Genomic DNA, 19,113 nt, shown 5'->3' with positions numbered 1-19,113 from the left:
AGATCATGGGCTGTGACAATTACTGGCTCCTTTTGATTACTAATGTTAATGACTGTTATTGATCATTAATCTGCTGATGCAGGATATATGGTGGGAACATCTTAAGTGCAGTCAAAAGCTCTATCAGCCTATTCGCGTCCTCTTGTAAGTTTACTTATTAAGGTCAGGTGCGCAACCACATGCAGACCTCTTACATAGGTTTTGGAAAACAATGGCAAAACCATACAAAATCGGCAGACAATATGTTTCACAGGCAAAACCTATTGTCTTTGCTAATGCCTGTCCCTAACTTCTTTTGGCTGTTGATGAAAAGAGATAATGTGTTTTTATTATGATTATGGTCCCTAAAAACACGTTTTCTCTATTTTACTTCGCAGGTGATGTTGTAGAATTCCATGGCCCAGAAGGAACGGGAAAAACGGAAATGCTTTATCATCTGATTGCACGTTGTATCCTTCCGAAGTCAGATGGCGGATTACAAGTTGAAATCCTGTTTATTGATACAGACTACCACTTTGATATGCTTCGTCTCGTTACCATTCTGGAACACAGACTTTCCCGCAGTACGGAAGACATAATGAAGGAGTGCCTCGCAAGATTTTTTCTTGTACTGTGCAACAGCAGCGTTCAGCTGCTCCTCACACTCTACTCCCTAGAGAGCATGTTCTGCAGCCGCACTTCGCTCTGCCTTGTAATTTTGGACAGTATATCTGCTTTTTATTGGATAGACCGAAGTAACGGCGGTGAGAGTTTTGCCAAGCAGGAAGCCAATCTGAAAAAGTCTGTGGACTTACTTATCAAGCTTCTCAAAGAATACCAACTGGTTCTCTTTGCATCAACCCAAACTATAATGCAAAAGTTCCAAGGGAATCGAGAAGGGCCATCGGCTTCACTGAGGCAACAACATAATCACGACTCCGATTATAGGCCGTATCTTTGTAAACCGTGGACCCAAATGGTAACCCACAGAATCATATTCTCCAAACAGTGCAACAGTAGATTTAACAAGCCTGAATTTTCATTTGTTTCGTACCATACTAAAAGTAACTGCGTCACAAGGCGTTCATTTAACATCGCAGAACATGGAGTTCAGTTTTTGTAAATTTTGCACTTTAAGGTGTTGAGAGAAGGCACTCTGGAAGAAATTACATTCTCCATTCTCATTTTAAATACAGGGCAATGACGCCCCAAACAATTTTTATATCCACTTCCGATTTCGGTCCCATTGATCAGACTTTCACTGTTTTTGACAAATCATTTTCACAGGTGGGAATTCAAATAACTTAAAAAGTAGAGTGAAAATATTTATAATGGTGAATCATTCGAGTTTCTAAAGGACCTGTTTTCCTTCCTGGTGTAGTAGGAGAATCCTTTTGTCCTGTTTTATGGAAAAAGGTAATACTAGCTACTGCACACAAACAAAACCTTTGTAGAAAGGTAATTAATTATTCCTTATGTAAGTGATACTAATTTCGTTCAGGAAGCAAGTCACTGTTGTGATGTAATTGAAAAATATTTTTGTCTCTGAAAATCTTGAAGAGAGCTCATAGCACGTTTACACGTCAATCAGGGCGGTTTAGCAAACAATTTATTTTACAGACTGCTTTGCCGCATAAAATTGTTACGTTGCAAATACGAATTAAAAAACAGTACTGACCCATTGTCTTCCCCACGCACCCATATTAGATAATTCTCTTAAAAGGCTGGGGGCATGTATATTTTATTTTGTCATGATACGAGTGTAGGTAAGACAATTATCTTGCTCTCTTCGCTCTGTGACAGGTTTGGACTGCAATTTTATCACTATCTACTTGAAGCGACTATTCCTCATTATTATTTTTTTTGTGGGAAAATAAATATATTTGTAAATAAAGCCTGAGTGATTGTTTATAAGAAGTGTTCTTCTTTGTAAACATGATCTGGAATTTCAAGGTAAGATAAAGCACTAGCTGGACATTGAGTTATTAAACTATTCTCCAGGATTCACTGAGTTCAGAGACAATAGGCTTTATCACCTCCACGTGTAACCTTGGACAACTGTGCCTCGATATCCTGAGGGTCAAATGCCAAAGAGTGGATGCAATAATAGAATGCCCTAGTACAGCAGAGGTAAATGGACCCAATTCATACAATTGGGTCCCAGTAACCTCCACTTGCCCTTTGGCCCCCAAACACGTTCTCAGTCTTTGTACTAATAATGTACCTAATATTGCTCACATAAAAAGATAATTTCTTTACAATATAAACATACAATCAAACCACATATTTCAAACTAGACCCTCACCTCTGTGAACCTATGTTCAGTGTAGGTGATAAAGCCTATTGTCTCTGAACTCAGTGAATCCTGGAGAATAGTTTAATAACTCAATGTCCAGCTAGTGCTTTATCTTAAAGAAAAAGTACTTTATTCAACACGGACAGTGTAATGCTAAACAGACACACACACCACTACCTTCTTATGCACAGGGAAATGGCAGGCAATGTTTCAAAATGGATTTGTAATATAGCATTCCATTTGTTGACTTCTAGGTCTACCTGTATGCTATGTGTTGATGCACCCTCTATGAGGAACTACTATTACAGAAAACTGCTCTGAGTTGCTTAAAACCATGTGTGAGAGTATTTAGGGTACTTAGACATTTAAGCAACAAGTACTCTTTGCACAATTTTGCAAACTTTGTTTTACCCAAACAGTTGTGGCCGGATTCAAAAGCATCAATTTTTGGAATGATTTTGAACAGTGCACTAACAGTGGATACACTAATATTAAATTCATATGGTTAACAACAAATATAGGAAGGCTCAATTAACCTGTGCAATCAAACCACTCAGCCATAAACCCTGTTAGAGATACCTGTCTTGTGGGGGTAATCCTGCTGTGATTTCTGAACATTTTATCAAGTGCAAAATAACAAATTAAAACTTGTTTGCCATATTTGGTTCTAATCAGTGCTAGTACCTTGCCTTTGGAACATATGGGCCCTTGTTTGATTCCCGATTCCCAACTTTCTACTTTCTACATCAATTTGTCACTGCTACCTGGTCTTTTGGCCATTTTGGGCTGAAAACGCTGAGTCAGCTTTGTGAGATAGCTCTATCTTTCTCTCCTGTTGGTGCTGCTGTGGAGTGGAAGGCCATTCCCTCACCTCACTTTGATCCTGGGTATGCCTTTAATTTTGTGGCATATATTCATCTCGTACCACTAACCATATTCTTCCACATCCATCTTTCCCCTGCCTCTCTTGCTTCTACCAGTTCAAGTTGAACTTAATCTTACTTGGTGCACTCTGCACCCTACCACAGCCCACATTTTGGGCTGATTTTCTTCCTTTCCCTTGCTCACTCGTTGATATCCCTTAAGGAAAGATTAGGTGCCATCTTACAGCCTGCTCTCGTACTGTCCCTGAGCATTCAGCCAGGTTGTAGCTACAACTCCTTAAGCCATGCTTCTCATGTCTATGTATAATCAAGTGTTATCCCCACATAATTTTAATGTTTCTTATTTTATTTCTCCAAAAATTATTAATGTATGAAATTGTGTACAGTTATGGTAGGTTTAATAACATAAGCATTTGTACATATGTCAGGGCAGCAAACCAAAGTTGCAAAGGAATTTGTTTTAAACAAGATGTATATTCCATTCGTGAATAATAATATAACCATCTGGTGGGGACAGTTCTATGTAACCTCTGGCCCTATTCTCAGTGTTCTCCCCAGTGCCTCTGCCTTGCTCCTTGTGCCTGCTGCCCATCTGCAGCACACAAGGCTGCTGTTTTGATCCCGTGGTCTGCCTGGACTGGCTCACTGCCTTGTGTAATTTCTGTCACGGTATTTGTTTTTTGTAAAGTATAATTAAAATCTTGTTTTTCGGGATCCTTAGTTGCCACGTTCTGTTTTGCCTCCTTGCTGTGCCCTGTTGTTGCCTGTACTTTGTCAGTTTTTTTTTTCCTCCGCGGCCTTTCCAGGACTACTTATTGAGGCCACTGGCGTGCTAAAGGCATTCCCAGCTGCGACTGGACTGTACACCCAGTGCCAGGAACCCTGGCCCTACTCACCCCCACAGGTACTCCGACCCAGGGCACATCAAACATCTGCTGCCTCACATCACCCAGCCACACAGCAGGGCCATTCACCTGCACCCACTGCCTGTACTCCTCCACCCCAGGACTGACTACCATCACTGCCATCAACACCTCGCCATCCCCGCCGACCAAGATGGCCTCGAAACACCTCGGGTTCATCTTGCTCAATGCCAGATCGTTCTCCAAACATGCAACTGAAGTCTGGTATACCATCTCCACCCTCGCCCCTGACGTCTCCTTCATCACAGAGACATGGCTCGCCCCCATCTAGGACCCAGACATCACCGCAGAAACACCACCAGCTACAAATTGAAACACTGCGATGGAGGCGGCATCACCATCATACACAAGAAATCAATAACCTTGACCATCACCCATGATGAAACCACACCCATCATGGAACACATGAACTTCCAGCTCTACGCTGACGACAATATCATCAAAGGCACCCTCACATACAGACCAGCTGGACCAAGAACTGGCCTCAGCGATGCCATCCCTGAATTCAGCACCCCGTTCGCCATTGAATCCGAACACTACGTTTTCCTGGGAAACCTCACATAACACCTGGATGACCCCACTGACGCCAACTCCACCGACCTACTGGAAAGACTGGACATCAGCCTGGAGTAGCTGGTCATGGGCCCCACGCACAAAGCAGGACACACACTGGACCCCAGCTTCACGTCCAGCAACAGAATCAGCTATAGCCATCCCACGGAACTCACCTGGTCAGACCACTACATCATACACTTCACCCTCACCGGATCCCCCCGCACTACCCCCATTGGCCACAGTGCCCCCTCCTGTGGCTGGACCATGGTCACTCAGCAGTAATGGACCAATGCCCTCAGCACCTCACAGCCCAACGTCACCACCAACTTGGATTAGGCAGTACAGAACTTTAACAACTGGATCATCAGTGCCGCCAAGACCCACAGAACCACCAAAAAGGCCAGCTGGTACATCCCAGAGCTCAGCAAATCAAAACGCAGGTGCAAACAACTGGATAGAAGATCTCGCACCAGCAAGAACCACGCCAACTAAGCCACCTTCAAAACGGCCCTCAACTACTACAACAGCCAGATCAAAGCTGCAAAATAAGAAGTCCTGACCTAGCGGACTGAAAATGGCACCACTCAAACCAAGGAACTCTTCATCATCGTCAGAGTTTGCCTGCCCATCAGCTATCGAAAACTCCACCCCTCCTTCACAAGAACTCTGCGATGCCCTCTGTGACCTCTGCCACAACAAGATAGAAACCATCTACAGAAACTTCGATTCCCAACCCTTTGACCTCCCCAGCATCCCATCAACCTCCACCACCAACCACCCGCTAACTGCATGGGGACAGCTCAGCATACTGAACACGATCACACTCATGAGCTCCATCCACTCGGGAGCATCCACCAACGTCTGACCCCACAGAATCTCCAGCTTTGGAAGAAACAAGATCAGCCACAACATCACCACCAATCTCAACACCTGGTTAACCGTGGCCACTTTTCCAGAAACCTGGAAATACGCAGAGATCAGACCCCTCCTCAAGAAGTCCTCTGGAGTCCCCAGCGAGATTTAGAATTGCTGCCCGATCTCTCTGCTCCTGTTCCCCAGCAAAGTCCTGGAGAAGGCAATCAGCCTCCAACTCACCGAGCACATGGAGAGAAACAACCTGCTAGACTCCTTCCAATCAGGCTTCAGAGCCAACCACAGCAGAGACCACCCGTTTGCCGCAACAACACCCTGCTCGACAAAGGAGAAACAGCTGCCCTGATCTTGCTTGACCTCTCCGCCATCTTCGTCACTGTTTCCCACCACACACCAACTATGCCTGATTGGGATCACAGACAATGCGCTCAGATGGATGGCATCCTTCCTCACAGGATGCACTCAGAGAGCCCCCCCCCACCTTCACCTCATAGGTCAAGCACACCATCGGCGATGTCCATCAACGCTCCTTCCTAAGTCCAACACTCTTCAACGTCTACTTGACACCACTCGCAGACATTGTGAGATCGCACAACATTAACATCATCTCCAAAGCTGAAAACATGCAGCTCGTTCTTTTGCTCTCAATAGACCCCACCAAGACAAAGACCAGCTTCAACAACTGTATGAAGAACATGGATAAAGGCCAACTGCCTGAAGCTCAAAATGGACAAACCGGAGGTTCTGATCTTTGGTAGACACTCGACCGCCGAACGACTCCTGCTGACCAGCAGAGCTCAGACCTGCCCCCACACTGGAAGATCATGCCCGCAACTTCAGCATCATTCTCGAGAGTGAACTCTCCAAGAAACACCAGGTCAATGCTGTTTCCTCAGCCTGCTTCCACATGCTCTGCAGGATCTTTAAGTGGTTCCCTCTCGGCACAAGCAAGACAGTGACGCAGGCTTTCATCACCAGCTGACTGGACTACTGCAATGCAGTACTATGCAGGCACCATCACCGAAGTCATGCAAAGACTCCGGATGATCCAGAACACAGCTGCCACAGTAGCCTCTGACCCAGGTCTCAGCGCTCTTCCCCTGCTGCCTCTACCTTGCTTCTCGTGTCCGCTGCCCAGCTGCAGTACATGAGGCCGTCAGTTCGAGCCGGGTACTTCAACATGCCCATGAGAACTTGCATCATCCAGCACCTGAAGGACCTCCATAGGCTCCCGATCCATAAGAGATGCCACTTCAAGCTCCTGACCCATGCCTACCAAGCCCTCCATAACCAAGGACCCGCCTACTTGAACCACTGCCTTCATCTCAACGAACTGCCCAGGAACCTCCGCTCTGCCCACATCGCCCTCGCAAAAATACCACGCATACACGCTGCCATGCCGGAGGATGCTCCTTCTCCACCTTGCGGCCAAACCCTGGAACGCTCCCCCCTCCGTATCACACCCTCACTGGCCCACTTCAGAAAGGGACTAAAAACCTGGCGTTTCATATAAACACCTGCAGAACCACCTAATTGATTGATTGGTATTAAGAAACACTGGAAATACCCATAGTCCATGTGATATAGTTTACCATAGTTGGTCAGAAATGATATGCAGATGGTTCTATGAAGAATATCAACTAATGTTGGAATCACGTTTTTACTAAACCCACATGTTCTCTACTCTCTGGCAACCTTTTATGCTGTAACCGCTGTGATGCTGATCTGTTTGAGGGTGCTCAGCTGTACACACTTCACAGACTTGCCTTGCCGGAGCTGGGAGCAGTTTTGGTCAGTAGAGCCAGTCACCCCAACTCCAAACAAAGAAGGGAGACTCAGAAGTTAGTTGGTTGGAGAGACTCCTCAAGCATGTGTTCAGGTATCCCCGTAAATGGATTAGTTATCCCCTGAAGCACAACCTCTTGCATTACTGGTTAGCAGAGATGAGGTGGCAAAGTCCATAGCATAAAGGCACAATTCATAGCGCTGCACACTTGGAATCTGGAAAAAACAACTGAACACACTTATGGTTTCTAAGTGTTGTGCACTCCTGGGAGTTATTGGGAGAAACCCTTCAGGACAATTGGTACTCCCACGCACAGGTGTTGTCATGGTACTAAGTTGTAAACAGCACTGTCTTGTGGCAATACATATTTGAACCTCTGCTGGAACACCACCAATCATTGCCAAGCCACGGAGAAATGTTGAGCACACTGGAAGCCCAGTTATGATACCCAGGAGTGCACTGAAGGCACACAGTCATGGTGATGTGGAATCGCTCAACTTTTACATCAAAGAGTCTTGGACCGTAGGTACCGCTAAGAACTAGCGCACTGCAGTCATGGTAATCCAGCGGGTGTGTGACACTGAATTTGTTTCCCACTTCTACATATATTGAAATTGTGCTTTATAATTGACCACAGATGGTAAGATAGGCGAAATAATCAATGCTTATAAGATTGTCATAGCCATGGAACATTTATATATGCAAAGTGTTTAATCCACACCAATGTTTTGGTGGGGGGGAGAGGGGATTGCAAGAGTCGATGCTTTTCAAATCAAAGAATTTCAATCACTAGAACCTGATCAAGGTTATTACTGTTTTTGTCTAGTAGCCAAACAATAAGTACATCAAATACGGGTCTTGGAAGATATCAATGGTGCTGTGTTCGATCTTGTTCAAAACGTTAACACATGTAACATCATAAAGCATAAGAAAAGGGGTAGGATAGAGGCCCTGAATGAAGCCAGACCTTAATCTGGTTGCTCAGACTGGAAATAGAATTCTTCCTGCCCGTGCAAAAGGATGCAAAATTCACAGAAAAGTAGTTATAACAGCTAAAAATCGACCAGAAAATGTTATTGGACATTTCCTTTGTCCCGTCAAACAAACTTCGAGCCTCCCAGTCAGCTAGTGAGGTAGCAGGAAAAGTGAAGGTAAAATGATTGACTGCTCCTTGTGAAGGACAGACGTCTCCTATGAGTGAAGCCTTGGTTTTTCTAAAGGGTAATCCTGTCCAGAAATTCTCTCAGATTCTCTCTGTAAGGCACCTAGATCACAAGATCTAGCTGAATTAAATTCTACAAGACAAGGTCTTGCAGGAGATCATAGAACAACATGCCTAATGAATACTAATTGGGCAGGTTACTATTGATTGGAATGGTGCTTGAAATACACTGGGAGGGGCCCCAGTGGAGTAGAATGATACCCAGTATTAGTGAAAAATATAGCAGCAGGCCAGCGATTCTTGTGGAGTAGGACGGGGAGGCTAGGACGTCGCCTGAAACCGAGATGAGCCTGGTTTAACTTCCTCTAGGTGGTATCCCACGAACGAGGGGGTCCAGTGACGTGGAACATAACCTTCACTTGGGAGGGCATTTAAAGAAAACTGGTCGAAAGAAAGCACTGTCTTCCATTTTACTTTGCAGAAAGTTATAATCAGTTGGCAAAAGGTTTTCTATAGAAATTACTTGTGACTCGTGGTGTTTAATGTAAGCTTGATGCAGGAAGGTCAGAAGGCCAGATAAGAATTCCTCTGGGGACTGGATCTTGATCATTATCATCCTCATTTTCAGGAGAGAGAGACATGGAAGAATAAAGAGAGGCAACAAAATGAAGCCATAGAAGAAAGAAAGAGGAGAGCTGGGAGCACCAGGGGCCATATTTATACTTTTTGACGCAAAACTGCGCTAACGCAGTTTAGTGCCAAAAAAATTAGCGCCGGCTAACGCCATTCTGAAGCGCCGTGCGGGCGCCGTATTTATTGAATGGCGTTAGCCAACCGGCGCTGCCTGGTGTGCGTGAAAAAAAACCACGTACACCAGGCAGCGCCGGCGTAGGGCAAAATGGCGTTTGGGCGTCCAAAAATGGGGCAAGTCAGGCTGAGGCAAAAATATCGTCTTAACCCGATTTGCGCCATTTTTTTTTGCCGCCCAGACGTCATTAACATGACAAAGACAGGAGTCATGCCCCCTTGCCCAATGGCCATGCCCAGGGGACTTCTGTCCCCTGGGCATGGTCATTGGGCATAGTGGCATGTAGGGGGGCCCCCCTATGCCACAAAAAAAAATAAAAAAAATACTTACCACAACTTACCTTTTCTTCCCTGGGATGGGTCCCTCCATCCTTGGGTGTCCTCCTGGGGTGGGCAAGGGTGCAGGGGTGTCCCTGGGGGCTTGGGAGGGCACCTCTGGGCTCATTCTGAGCCCACAGGTCCCTTAACGCCTGCCCTGACCCAGGCGCTAAAATCCAGCGCAAATGCGGGTTTTTTAGTCCCGCCCACTCCCGGGCGTCATTTTTGCCCGGGAGTATAAATACGACGCATATGCATCGCAGTCATTTTTTAAGACGGGAACGCCTACCTTGCATCTCATTAACGCAAGGAAGGTGTTCACGCAAAAAAATGACTCTAACTCCATGAACTTTGGTGCTAGACGCGTCTAACGCCAAAGTATAAATATGGAGTTAGTTTTGCGTCGAATTTGCGTCGAAAAAAACGACGCAAATTCGGCGCAAACAGAGTATAAATATGCCCCCAGGTTCTTTGCTCCTTATAATTCTTGAGCGACGTTTTCAGAGACTGAATCCGGGCCTTAATCTGAGTCTACACGGAGGATGATGCTGTCTTTGGGGGTAGACTCCCACCTCCCTCACCACTAAGCAGAGAGCATGTGTGATGATTTTCTTTTTATGATTCCCTGTGGTAGGAGGCCAGCAGGAACTGCACCAGCTTCACAGGAACACGGGCTAAGAGGTACCCAAGAGCTTCTTCGGGATCAGTAGGTGGGGGGGGCCATATGAATGTGGTGCCAATGGCACATACTGCAACATACAAAAAGGTCACGCCTATACAATGAGCACAGTGCTTAATTTGAGCCAGTGGTGGCAGGTGGGCACGTTTGGGGACTGGTACTTTTCTTCATAAGACTTTTACCCAGAGCAAGAGATAAAAACACAGAGAAGAAATGAGGGACCTCTATGGGAAAGCAGAGACAAGGGTCAAGACGGACCAGTATATCTCAGAGAGATTTTATATTGGCGGGATACTAGGCAGGGCCGCCCCTTATCCCCACTGATCTTTGCTCTTACCATGGAGCCGTTGGCCTGTTGGCTACGAACTCAGGCAGCTGAATGGGAGACTGAGCTGCTGGTACCCAGCATATGATTTCTTTATAAGCAGGTGATGCCCTGATATATCTACACGACAAGGACATCTCGCTGCCCTCGGTGATGTCCCTGATGAACGATTTTGGGGAGATACCGGCTTTAAAAGTGAACTGGGCCAAATCCGGTCTGTTTCCCCCTCTGCCCAATATCTGAGATGGATAGAGACATTCTCTCCTGGGCCCGACTACAGTGGTATAATGACACTTTTAAGTATCTGTGTTACAGAGCTAACATTCTGATGAAGACGTGCTTGAAGGGAACATATACAAAGTGCTTGGTTCAATGCGCAGGTCAGTACTGTTCTAGACAATTTTCCCATTGTCTCCAGTGGGACGAGTGGCAATATCTAAAATGCTGGTGCTTCAATGGATGCTATATTATTTCCCGGCTCCTCCACTCCCTCCCCTTAAACGGCTCGTAGAAGGAGCTCAATTCACTATTGGTGGAACTGATTTGGAACACAGGAAGCCTCATGTTGGCCCTCAACAAATTACACAGTACATCCCATGACTGAGGTGCCCAACTTCGAGTGGAATTATGACGCAGCCCAGTTGCCGTGGCCTCTGCAGTGGATAGGAGCAATTCCATATGCGGAGGGAGCCAAGGTTCAGCACCTGCTGGCAGGGGTCCACATGTACAGTTGGCTGTCGACCCCAGGACCTAGTGTCCCAGGGGAGTTGCACCAAATGAACATCACCAGAAGTTGCTAGCAGAAATATGTCTTCGGGCAAGAGACCCACCCCCCCATATTCTCCCCTGATTCTGGTATGGCAGATGGTGTGTCTCCAAGAGAGTGTAAGACACCATGACGTGGCATGCTGGAGGGAGGCAGGTGCGACACAGATTGGAGATTTGTACACTGGCAGCATACCTGCTGGACATTTTTTGACCTGTGAGGCAGTGAAATGTGTGCTAGCACTGCACTGGGGCACGAGCGCATGGAACCCGTAATGGAAATCCCTCTACGAGAAGATGTCATATGGCAGCACATGTGGAGTCATCAAGGCCCTATACTCAGACCTCCTGAGTTATAACAGAAATCAGACAGCAAACCTAGAGAGCGGTAGGCAGAGGCCCTCGGATCTCCATTGTCTGATAAACAGAGGACATAAGTGCTGCAGCAGGTTAAGTAGGTCTTGTGAATTTTCCAATTCCAGATCACCCAGTGTAACTACCTACACTAGACTTACCTTACACCCCACTGCATCTCATACATATTCCCTAATGCCACCTTAGGATGCCCTAGATGGTGGATATTAGATGCAGGGTTTCTGCACATGGGGTGGGATTGACCAGGGGTGGCATGGGAATGACATGGTTGACATTGTAGCCCTATCCAATCTAGATTCCTGCTTACTAGGTATTCTTCCCAGAGCCAAAGGGTACAAATACCTGCAGAGATTCCTAGACTTGGCATTAGTACTGTACAAACGTCAAATTGTAATGGCATAAAAATCATCAGCGCCTCCAGGCACAATGAACTGGCTCAACACCTTACTACACTGGGCAAAAGCAGAAGTGGCAGTGATGCTGGAGGTCTGAGGAAGGGGGTGTCCCGCTCAGAGACTCACAGAATGGGACATATACCTACAGACATTGGAGGCTATGATCCTGGAGGCAAAAGACGATGTTAGATCCGTGTAGATAACCAATTGCACATTTATGTGGAAGCCAGTCATGCTGAGAGGGACTGTTGACAGAGGGCCATAGTGCTATGAGGAATGATGTGATGCACTACATACGAAGGGGCTCAACCAGGGCTTACCCTGGGGGTCAGTGGATGCTAATGGTAACCAAGCTGATACCCCTGTGAAATGATGGAACCGGTAGGAATATTCTCAAACGAGTGTGTTCTTATACTGTTCATGTATTGTACCGTGTGATGGACGAAAAAAATGTTGATAACTCTGACAGGATTCCAATATGTTGTGTATTGTTGTGGTGTGAAATACCAATAAAAACATTGAGGGAAAAAGAGACGAGGGGGAAGAAAGACAGAAAAACGGTAAAAAAGGGATAAACAGGGATGAAAAATAACCTGCAAAAGTGAGATAAAGGGGCAGCGAGTGTCTGGAGCGGAAGAAAGGAGACATGAGGTAGAATCAAGACCAGCAGTCTTGGTATTTGGAAATTCTAACAGACATTGGTGCCGGCCGTGGGCTTCTGAGAAAAACTTTGCGACACTTACCTAAGATCTGGCCAGATGAGATCTCAGGTTTTTGCCAGGAGACAGAGTGAAGAACAAGAAAGTCATGGGGTTCAGGTTCCCTCTGTGGTGCTTCCCTCAGAGTAAATATGGCTTGGGAGGGCAAGGAAGTATAAGACCGCTGCTGCTTGGGAGCAAGTAGGTTGCTTGTGAGGAGGTGTTGCGCCTCCTGTATATATGTAGGACGAGGAAGGGGGGTGAAGATGTAAGGGAGTAAGGATGGAATATCGATGTGTCTTGTTATCAGCTATGCCCTAGATTTCCCTTAAAGAGAGATGCAATTTTGTATTCAGTTAAAACAAAATATGTAAAGTTATCTGCTTAGACGACTTTTTACCTTTGAGAGCTCAAAGTATGTCAGTTACATAATACCTCCATTCAAAGATGGAATTTATGGTATCTTAAAAGCGAATCTATCCATGTAGCCAATCACAGCGACTGCTTTGTACGAAATTGAAGACATTGGAATTGAAGACTACACCCCAAGAAAATACGTTTCCCGCAGTAGGTCCGTTCCCGGAGTACATAAAGGGTGACTAAAACGGTATGCATCGCTTTATCTGAAACCTTGCCATTTTTACGCACACATTTCATAATGGATTTTCCTCCAGCTGACATAATAGAGAAATTAACTGTGGTTGTGTTGATATTTTCCCCATTCCTAGTAATGTTTGTTGAAATGATTCTAACCTTGCAAAAGTTGTCGCGAGGCATTTCTCGTTCTTCTTGGAAACCTGTGTCATTTATCTCTTGAAATTATCCTGTCGGCCTTGCCAAAAGGCAAACACTGGGCTTCACCCGGTGGGCAGAGCTAGGAAAGCAAGGGAATTAATGTAACATGTCGCTGACATTTAAAAACGTTTCAATGTTCACACTATAGTTGTGTTTTATGTTTGTATGAATGCGGTTGTTTTTAACAGTCCACTCCCATCCAGGCAGTTTAGTTACAACCAGCGCTGCCTTCTCTCTCATGAAGCAACATCAGGACAAACTTCCCACATTGTAGGTGTTGCAGTATGTAAAAAGTTGCAGTATTAAAAAGTTGCAGTATGGTTCTTGCTCTGCAGTACCAGCTGAAGAAACTGTCATGGTATAGTGCTTCAGATGCATAGCTGGGCCATTAGCTTGGCAGCAGTTTTAGAATGGGAAGCATTTTTAATTTATTTAAAAAAACACTGGGTTAAGTGCTTAATAAAAATGCTGTGGTGACTTTCCACAGTATCCAAGTGGGATTCAGAGTTGAGTCTGTAGAATGAAGAACTCCACTAGTCTCATAGTTAGCTGCAGTGCTAATTTCCCCCAAACACAGAAGCCATGCGCTGTGAATTTGCCTGCACGCAGAAGGTGGAGTCAATGCATGTAGAAACAATATTACCGAGGCAATACTGGCAAAACGGGCATGCAGGGCTTTTTTGGCTGCAAAATGAGGCGCTGCTTCAGAAAGGAGATGGAATGCCATGAACCAGGCCCGACAGCCCCATGGTACAATTTTATTTACTGCCCCATGCCCTTGCCCACATCCAGTTCAGTGGCTTACTTCTTCTGACTCAAAGAAGCACCATGTTCTTGTTAGACTGTTTTATCAACCTGGCAAAACAAATATTTTGTAAAACAGTCCCTAGGACCATGCTCAAGAACATGTGCACCAAGGTTCCATCTATTGGTGACTGGGGTGGGAGGGGGCCATGGAGGAGAAGGTCAGGTCAACTGCCCTTGCGAGTGGAGCAAAAAGGGAAGTACTGTCTTCTATCTATCTCTACAGAAATTAACTAATTGTCTGGCAAATTGCCAAGGTTGGGAGAAAAGCCTACTCAGTTCCCATGTGTGCAGGTCCAACTGGCAACCACTGGCACCTCCCCTGTTATTATGCTTCTCCCGTCCCTCCCATACCCCTTCGATTGTTGTGTTGCTTCTCTTGTCCCTCACACCCCAGCCCTGCATTGTGATGCTTCTCCCGTCCCTCCTACCCCATTCCCACATTGTGATGCTTCTCCTGCCCTCCCATGTTGTGTTTCTTCTCCCATGTTGCTTTGTTTCTCAAGCCCCCCCCCCCCCCAAAGTCCCGTGTTGTTTTACTTTTCTCGCCCCTCCTGTGTGGTGTTGCTTCTTCTGTCCCTCCCACATTGTGTTGCTTCTCCCAACCTTCCCCTGGAATCTGTTACTTCTCCTGTGTTGTTTTGCTTCTCTCGTCTCTTCAACACCCCTCCCTTGTAATGCTTCTCCAATTCCTCACACCCCCTCTTCCATTGTGCTGCTTCTACTGTCCCCCAGCCCGTCCCCCATTGTGTTGCTTCTCCTAGCCTTCACACTCCCTCCTTATTGTGTTGCTTGTCCCGTTCTTCCCACCCAGTTCTGCTTTATATTGCTTGTCCCTTCTCTCACACCCACCCCTCCTCCATTGTGTTCCATCCCCCTCCCATGTTGTGTTGCTTGTGCCACACCTCCCGCCAGAAAAAAGCAATATGACACAGCCAGTGCTAGTTGCATCATTGCACTTTTTTCCTAACTTTGAGACATGCTGCACAGCAGCCGCGCTGCTGTATAACATGGCTAAAAGACGTTGATACAATAACTGTTATATTTAGAGAGAAGACTCCCCAAACCCTTCCCAGTAAAGGATGAGGTTTGTTTGCCTACGTAGTGCAGTTTTGCGCTGGTTTAAAAAATGTTTGCCATAGCTTATTTTGTTTTCCTGTTCCTGCCAATTACTATCTACTCTCACTTGCACCAGTCAGGCAAACTTCTCTCAGACATGTCAGCAGTAGTAACTCATGCAACACTTTACAGCTACATCATGATGTGAAATACCCTACCCCACAATGCTAAATTATACTGCAATGGAGTATGGGTCAGGCAGCAATGATGTGGATGAGTGAACTCTAACATTAGATACTTTTTGCTTATTACATCTATTGGCTAAATAATGCACATATCATGAGATAGGGCACAGATGTTTTTGTGGTGCTTAGAAAATAAGATTGGAAAGTATCGGTGAGGAAGTAAAGTGAGTGCTCTTGTTAGTGCACATTACGGTATGGACATTGGTGAGGTGGGGCATCTTTGTGTGGGTGTGCATGCACACCCAGGGCCAGAGCAAGTGTTTAAACACAAAAATCAGAATTGTGTGGGCTTGTTTGGCATATGGATTTGTCTGCTGTGTATGTCACTAGAATGTTTGTGTGTGCGGTGTGCACAATGTTTTCACTGCTGTTCTGTTGCTTTTGCAGATGTGTGGGAAGTTTCATCGTTGCAGGCCCTGTTCCTCTTCTTGATGTTTTAATAATGAAGTTTGAGAAAAATCTTGCACCATGCAAAAGCCAATCAGTTGGTCAGTGTGATAAGGCAAGATAAGTAGAAGAATACAAACAGGTCAGGGACAAATACAAGGAAAAAATGAAGCTTGAGAACTAAGTAAGTGATGAAGCCTAAATAGAGACTACAGTTTTACAGCAGTCAGGAAAATTAGACTTGTTTTATTGTATTGTACCGTAAATGTCTATGTGGCAATTTATCTACAAAACACGGCTGATGAAGAAGGAAAGCCTCCCCATCATCCACTGCTATGAAATTGGGGATAACTGCACATCTGCTTCATATTTATGAGAACTTTTTTTTGTTCCAGTTAGAGGCAGCCTTAACTGTCTGCCACAGCTCATGTACTTAAAATAAAGAATTAAAAGCAGCATAAAAAGAGAGGACTTTGGCTCTGCCCTTTTTGTTCCCTTTGTTGATCTTCTTTACAGGCATTTTATTGTGCACCAGTTATATTAGTCCACCTATGACATTTTTTCAATGGTCCTAACTGAAAGAGACATTGTTAACACAAATGCCATGTGAAATATAGTAGCAGCTGACTTTGCATGTTGTAGTAGTATGCCACATACAATAGGGACAGGTTTTATATTTTGAATTCTGATCAATACAAGAGGTAGCGGTTACAACCTAAACTCTCAGACAAAGGCAATAGGAAACGGGATTTACAGAGTGAATTCTGGAAGTTGCAATCCAAAGGCTTTATACATTGTGAACTCTGTCACTTACAATAGGAAGAGATTTTCCATGGTGAACTCCATGACAAACACAATATGAAGGAATTTTATATTGAATAACTGAGAGCTTCTTGCACAGTTTTCCAGTTTATACGGGGTAAGAGTTTTATTTTTCATTGTGCCCATCTGAACTTTTATGTTTATTTTTTAGCTCTGTGTAAACAAATACAACAGGAAGTGCTGTTACATTGTGAAATCCATAACAAACCCCATAAAATGAGGATGAACATTGTTTAGCACTGACATCACTTCTCACACAGATTTTTAGCATGTGAGGGGCTAGAGAGGTCTGTTTTTCATTATTACATTTAGTGTTATCCGCTTTGCGGAGTTGAGTTTCTAACTTGCACCACCTCCAAGAGTAAGCCTTGGGTAGCTCAAACTCTCTACCCTGAGTGTCAAGTACTAATGAAGTGTACTTGGTGTGCAGTTCTGATCCAACAGTAAGGTGGCCTCAAGACACAAGAGGTGAAAGGTTCCAGTTGTCAGAGTTAGATAACAACAAGTGAATGTCCTGGGAGCCAATCCTTGAACTATTTCCTACATTTCCACAAGAACTGCAATTGAGGTGCGCTGTTATTGTCCACTGCCGCAGAACAAAACACCCCACCCTGCTAATGTCCGTCTCTCCAGGACGCCCTAGTGTACACTGCAAATTCCAACAGCTGGAGTCCCGGGTGACTGCTGAAAAAAAGAGCAACAGTGTCCCATGCCCCTTGTGCCCGCAGCAGCAGGGCTGGTGCATTGTGGTTTAACAAGCTATGGATTTTGCATGCCTGCTGCATCCTAATGTAATGATGCGATCGTTCTAGAGTGCGCTGGTAGCAGACCTGGCAAATCACATGGTGCCACTGTGTGTCACACAATTTCAGCTCCCCTCACGTAGCCACATAATGAGGAGACAAAAATCACACAGTGGCAGGAAAACCTAACTGCAAACCACTGCACAGAGTGGCTTTCCTGCTTGTTTTTGGAGGCAGTAAGCAGCTGATGACCATAGAGAAGGTGTGAAAACACAGCAGGCCAATGTTCTCAGTGACAGTTTTTTTGTGTGGGGGGGGTGGAATTGTTGGGCGCAGTGTTGGTGAAGATCAGAGAGCCTCTTAGCTCTCAGCGTGAGGCCCGCCCCTTCTAAGGTCCTGCCACCCCCTTCACACGTTAACGTTTATTTATATGTTGGCAAGGTATGTGGTAGCCAGAATTAGGGTGACCACCCGTCCGTAAATTTCACGGACTGTCCGTTAATTCGCCCTGCCGTCCGTTGTCCGTGATGAAAGTCTTCACGGACAGCATTTGTCCGTAATTTTAGCCTTTCACTTTAAGGACAACGGAGGGCGAAATTACGGGCAGATCAGTCTCCCCAGCTGGACTGGAAGGCTGGTAGTCTCCTGCGCTCTGAGGGAGGGGCAGACAGATAAGAATCAGACCTTCTTGCCAGGGGGTCTCCTTCCCTAAAGACATGCAAATGTGCCCAACTGGTAAATCTGCAAATGCAAAGGGGCTTGAAAACCTGCATTGACTTTACTAAAAGGAGTCACTTGAAGTTTTCTGGTGGCAAAGATATTTCTTTTAGAGAGGTATTGTAATGGTGTTCCAAAGTGAGCTGTGGGGTGTGTGGTTTTAATGGAGTGTTATAACATTTTTTAGTACTAGGTATAAACTGTATATTATTCAAATCTGTATTTGAGAAGCACTTTTTTATTTATTTAACCGAAATGTATTTGCGCATTTTGTAGCAGCCTTTATTATGATGTAATTGTATTTTTCACAGTTCTTTCAGGTACCTCGGTACCTCATAGTACTAACAAACATTGGCAAAGCCAATAGGTCTCATCTACGAAAGAGTTATTGGCCTTGCTAATGTGTTTTAGCCATAAGCAATGTTGTACACCAGAGTAGCTGCTGTTCAGCATGGCTTAAAGTTAGTGGCATAGTTGTGTGGAGTGGAGTAGAGTGGCATAGGAGCAGTGGTGTAGAGCCCCGTGGTGCAAAGTACAGTGCAGTGGGGTGCAGTGCAGTTGTTTAGAGTGCGTTAGCGTAGAGTGCAGTGGTTTAGAGTGCAGTGGCTTGGAGTGGCGTGGGACAGAGTAGAGTGGCATAGAGTGCAGTGGAGTAGAGTGGCATACAATGGAGTAGCAGAGAGAGCAGTAGTGTAGAGTGGTGCAGTGGCAAAGATTGCAG

The 19,113-nt window shown here is 45.4% G+C and overlaps 1 protein-coding gene and 1 long non-coding RNA gene across 6 annotated transcripts in view; one reads left to right on the top strand and one right to left on the bottom strand.

Moving 5' to 3' along the window:
* Positions 1–1,873, top strand: part of XRCC2 (X-ray repair cross complementing 2) — an 89,941-nt gene extending 88,068 nt beyond the window's left edge. The window contains exon 3 of the mRNA XM_069211125.1: positions 378–1,873. Within this exon, the coding sequence (XP_069067226.1) occupies positions 378–1,102 (725 nt within the window). The 3' untranslated portion in view covers positions 1,103–1,873. The remainder of the gene's footprint in view (positions 1–377) is intronic.
* LOC138261774 (uncharacterized) overlaps positions 1–19,113 on the bottom strand; it is a 510,577-nt gene that overhangs the window by 83,279 nt on the left and 408,185 nt on the right. Inside the window, exon 10 of one of the 5 annotated variants that reach the window (XR_011199147.1) lies at positions 13,574–13,694. The exons of the other annotated variants lie outside the window; for them this stretch is intronic. This is a non-coding gene — a long non-coding RNA (uncharacterized lncRNA). The remainder of the gene's footprint in view (positions 1–13,573; positions 13,695–19,113) is intronic. 5 annotated transcript variants of the gene reach the window in all.

Source organism: Pleurodeles waltl, chromosome 10 (assembly GCF_031143425.1).
Source record: "Pleurodeles waltl isolate 20211129_DDA chromosome 10, aPleWal1.hap1.20221129, whole genome shotgun sequence".
NCBI classification, from domain to species: Eukaryota; Metazoa; Chordata; class Amphibia; order Caudata; family Salamandridae; genus Pleurodeles; species Pleurodeles waltl.
This window is presented reverse-complemented; position numbering and strand designations above follow the sequence as displayed.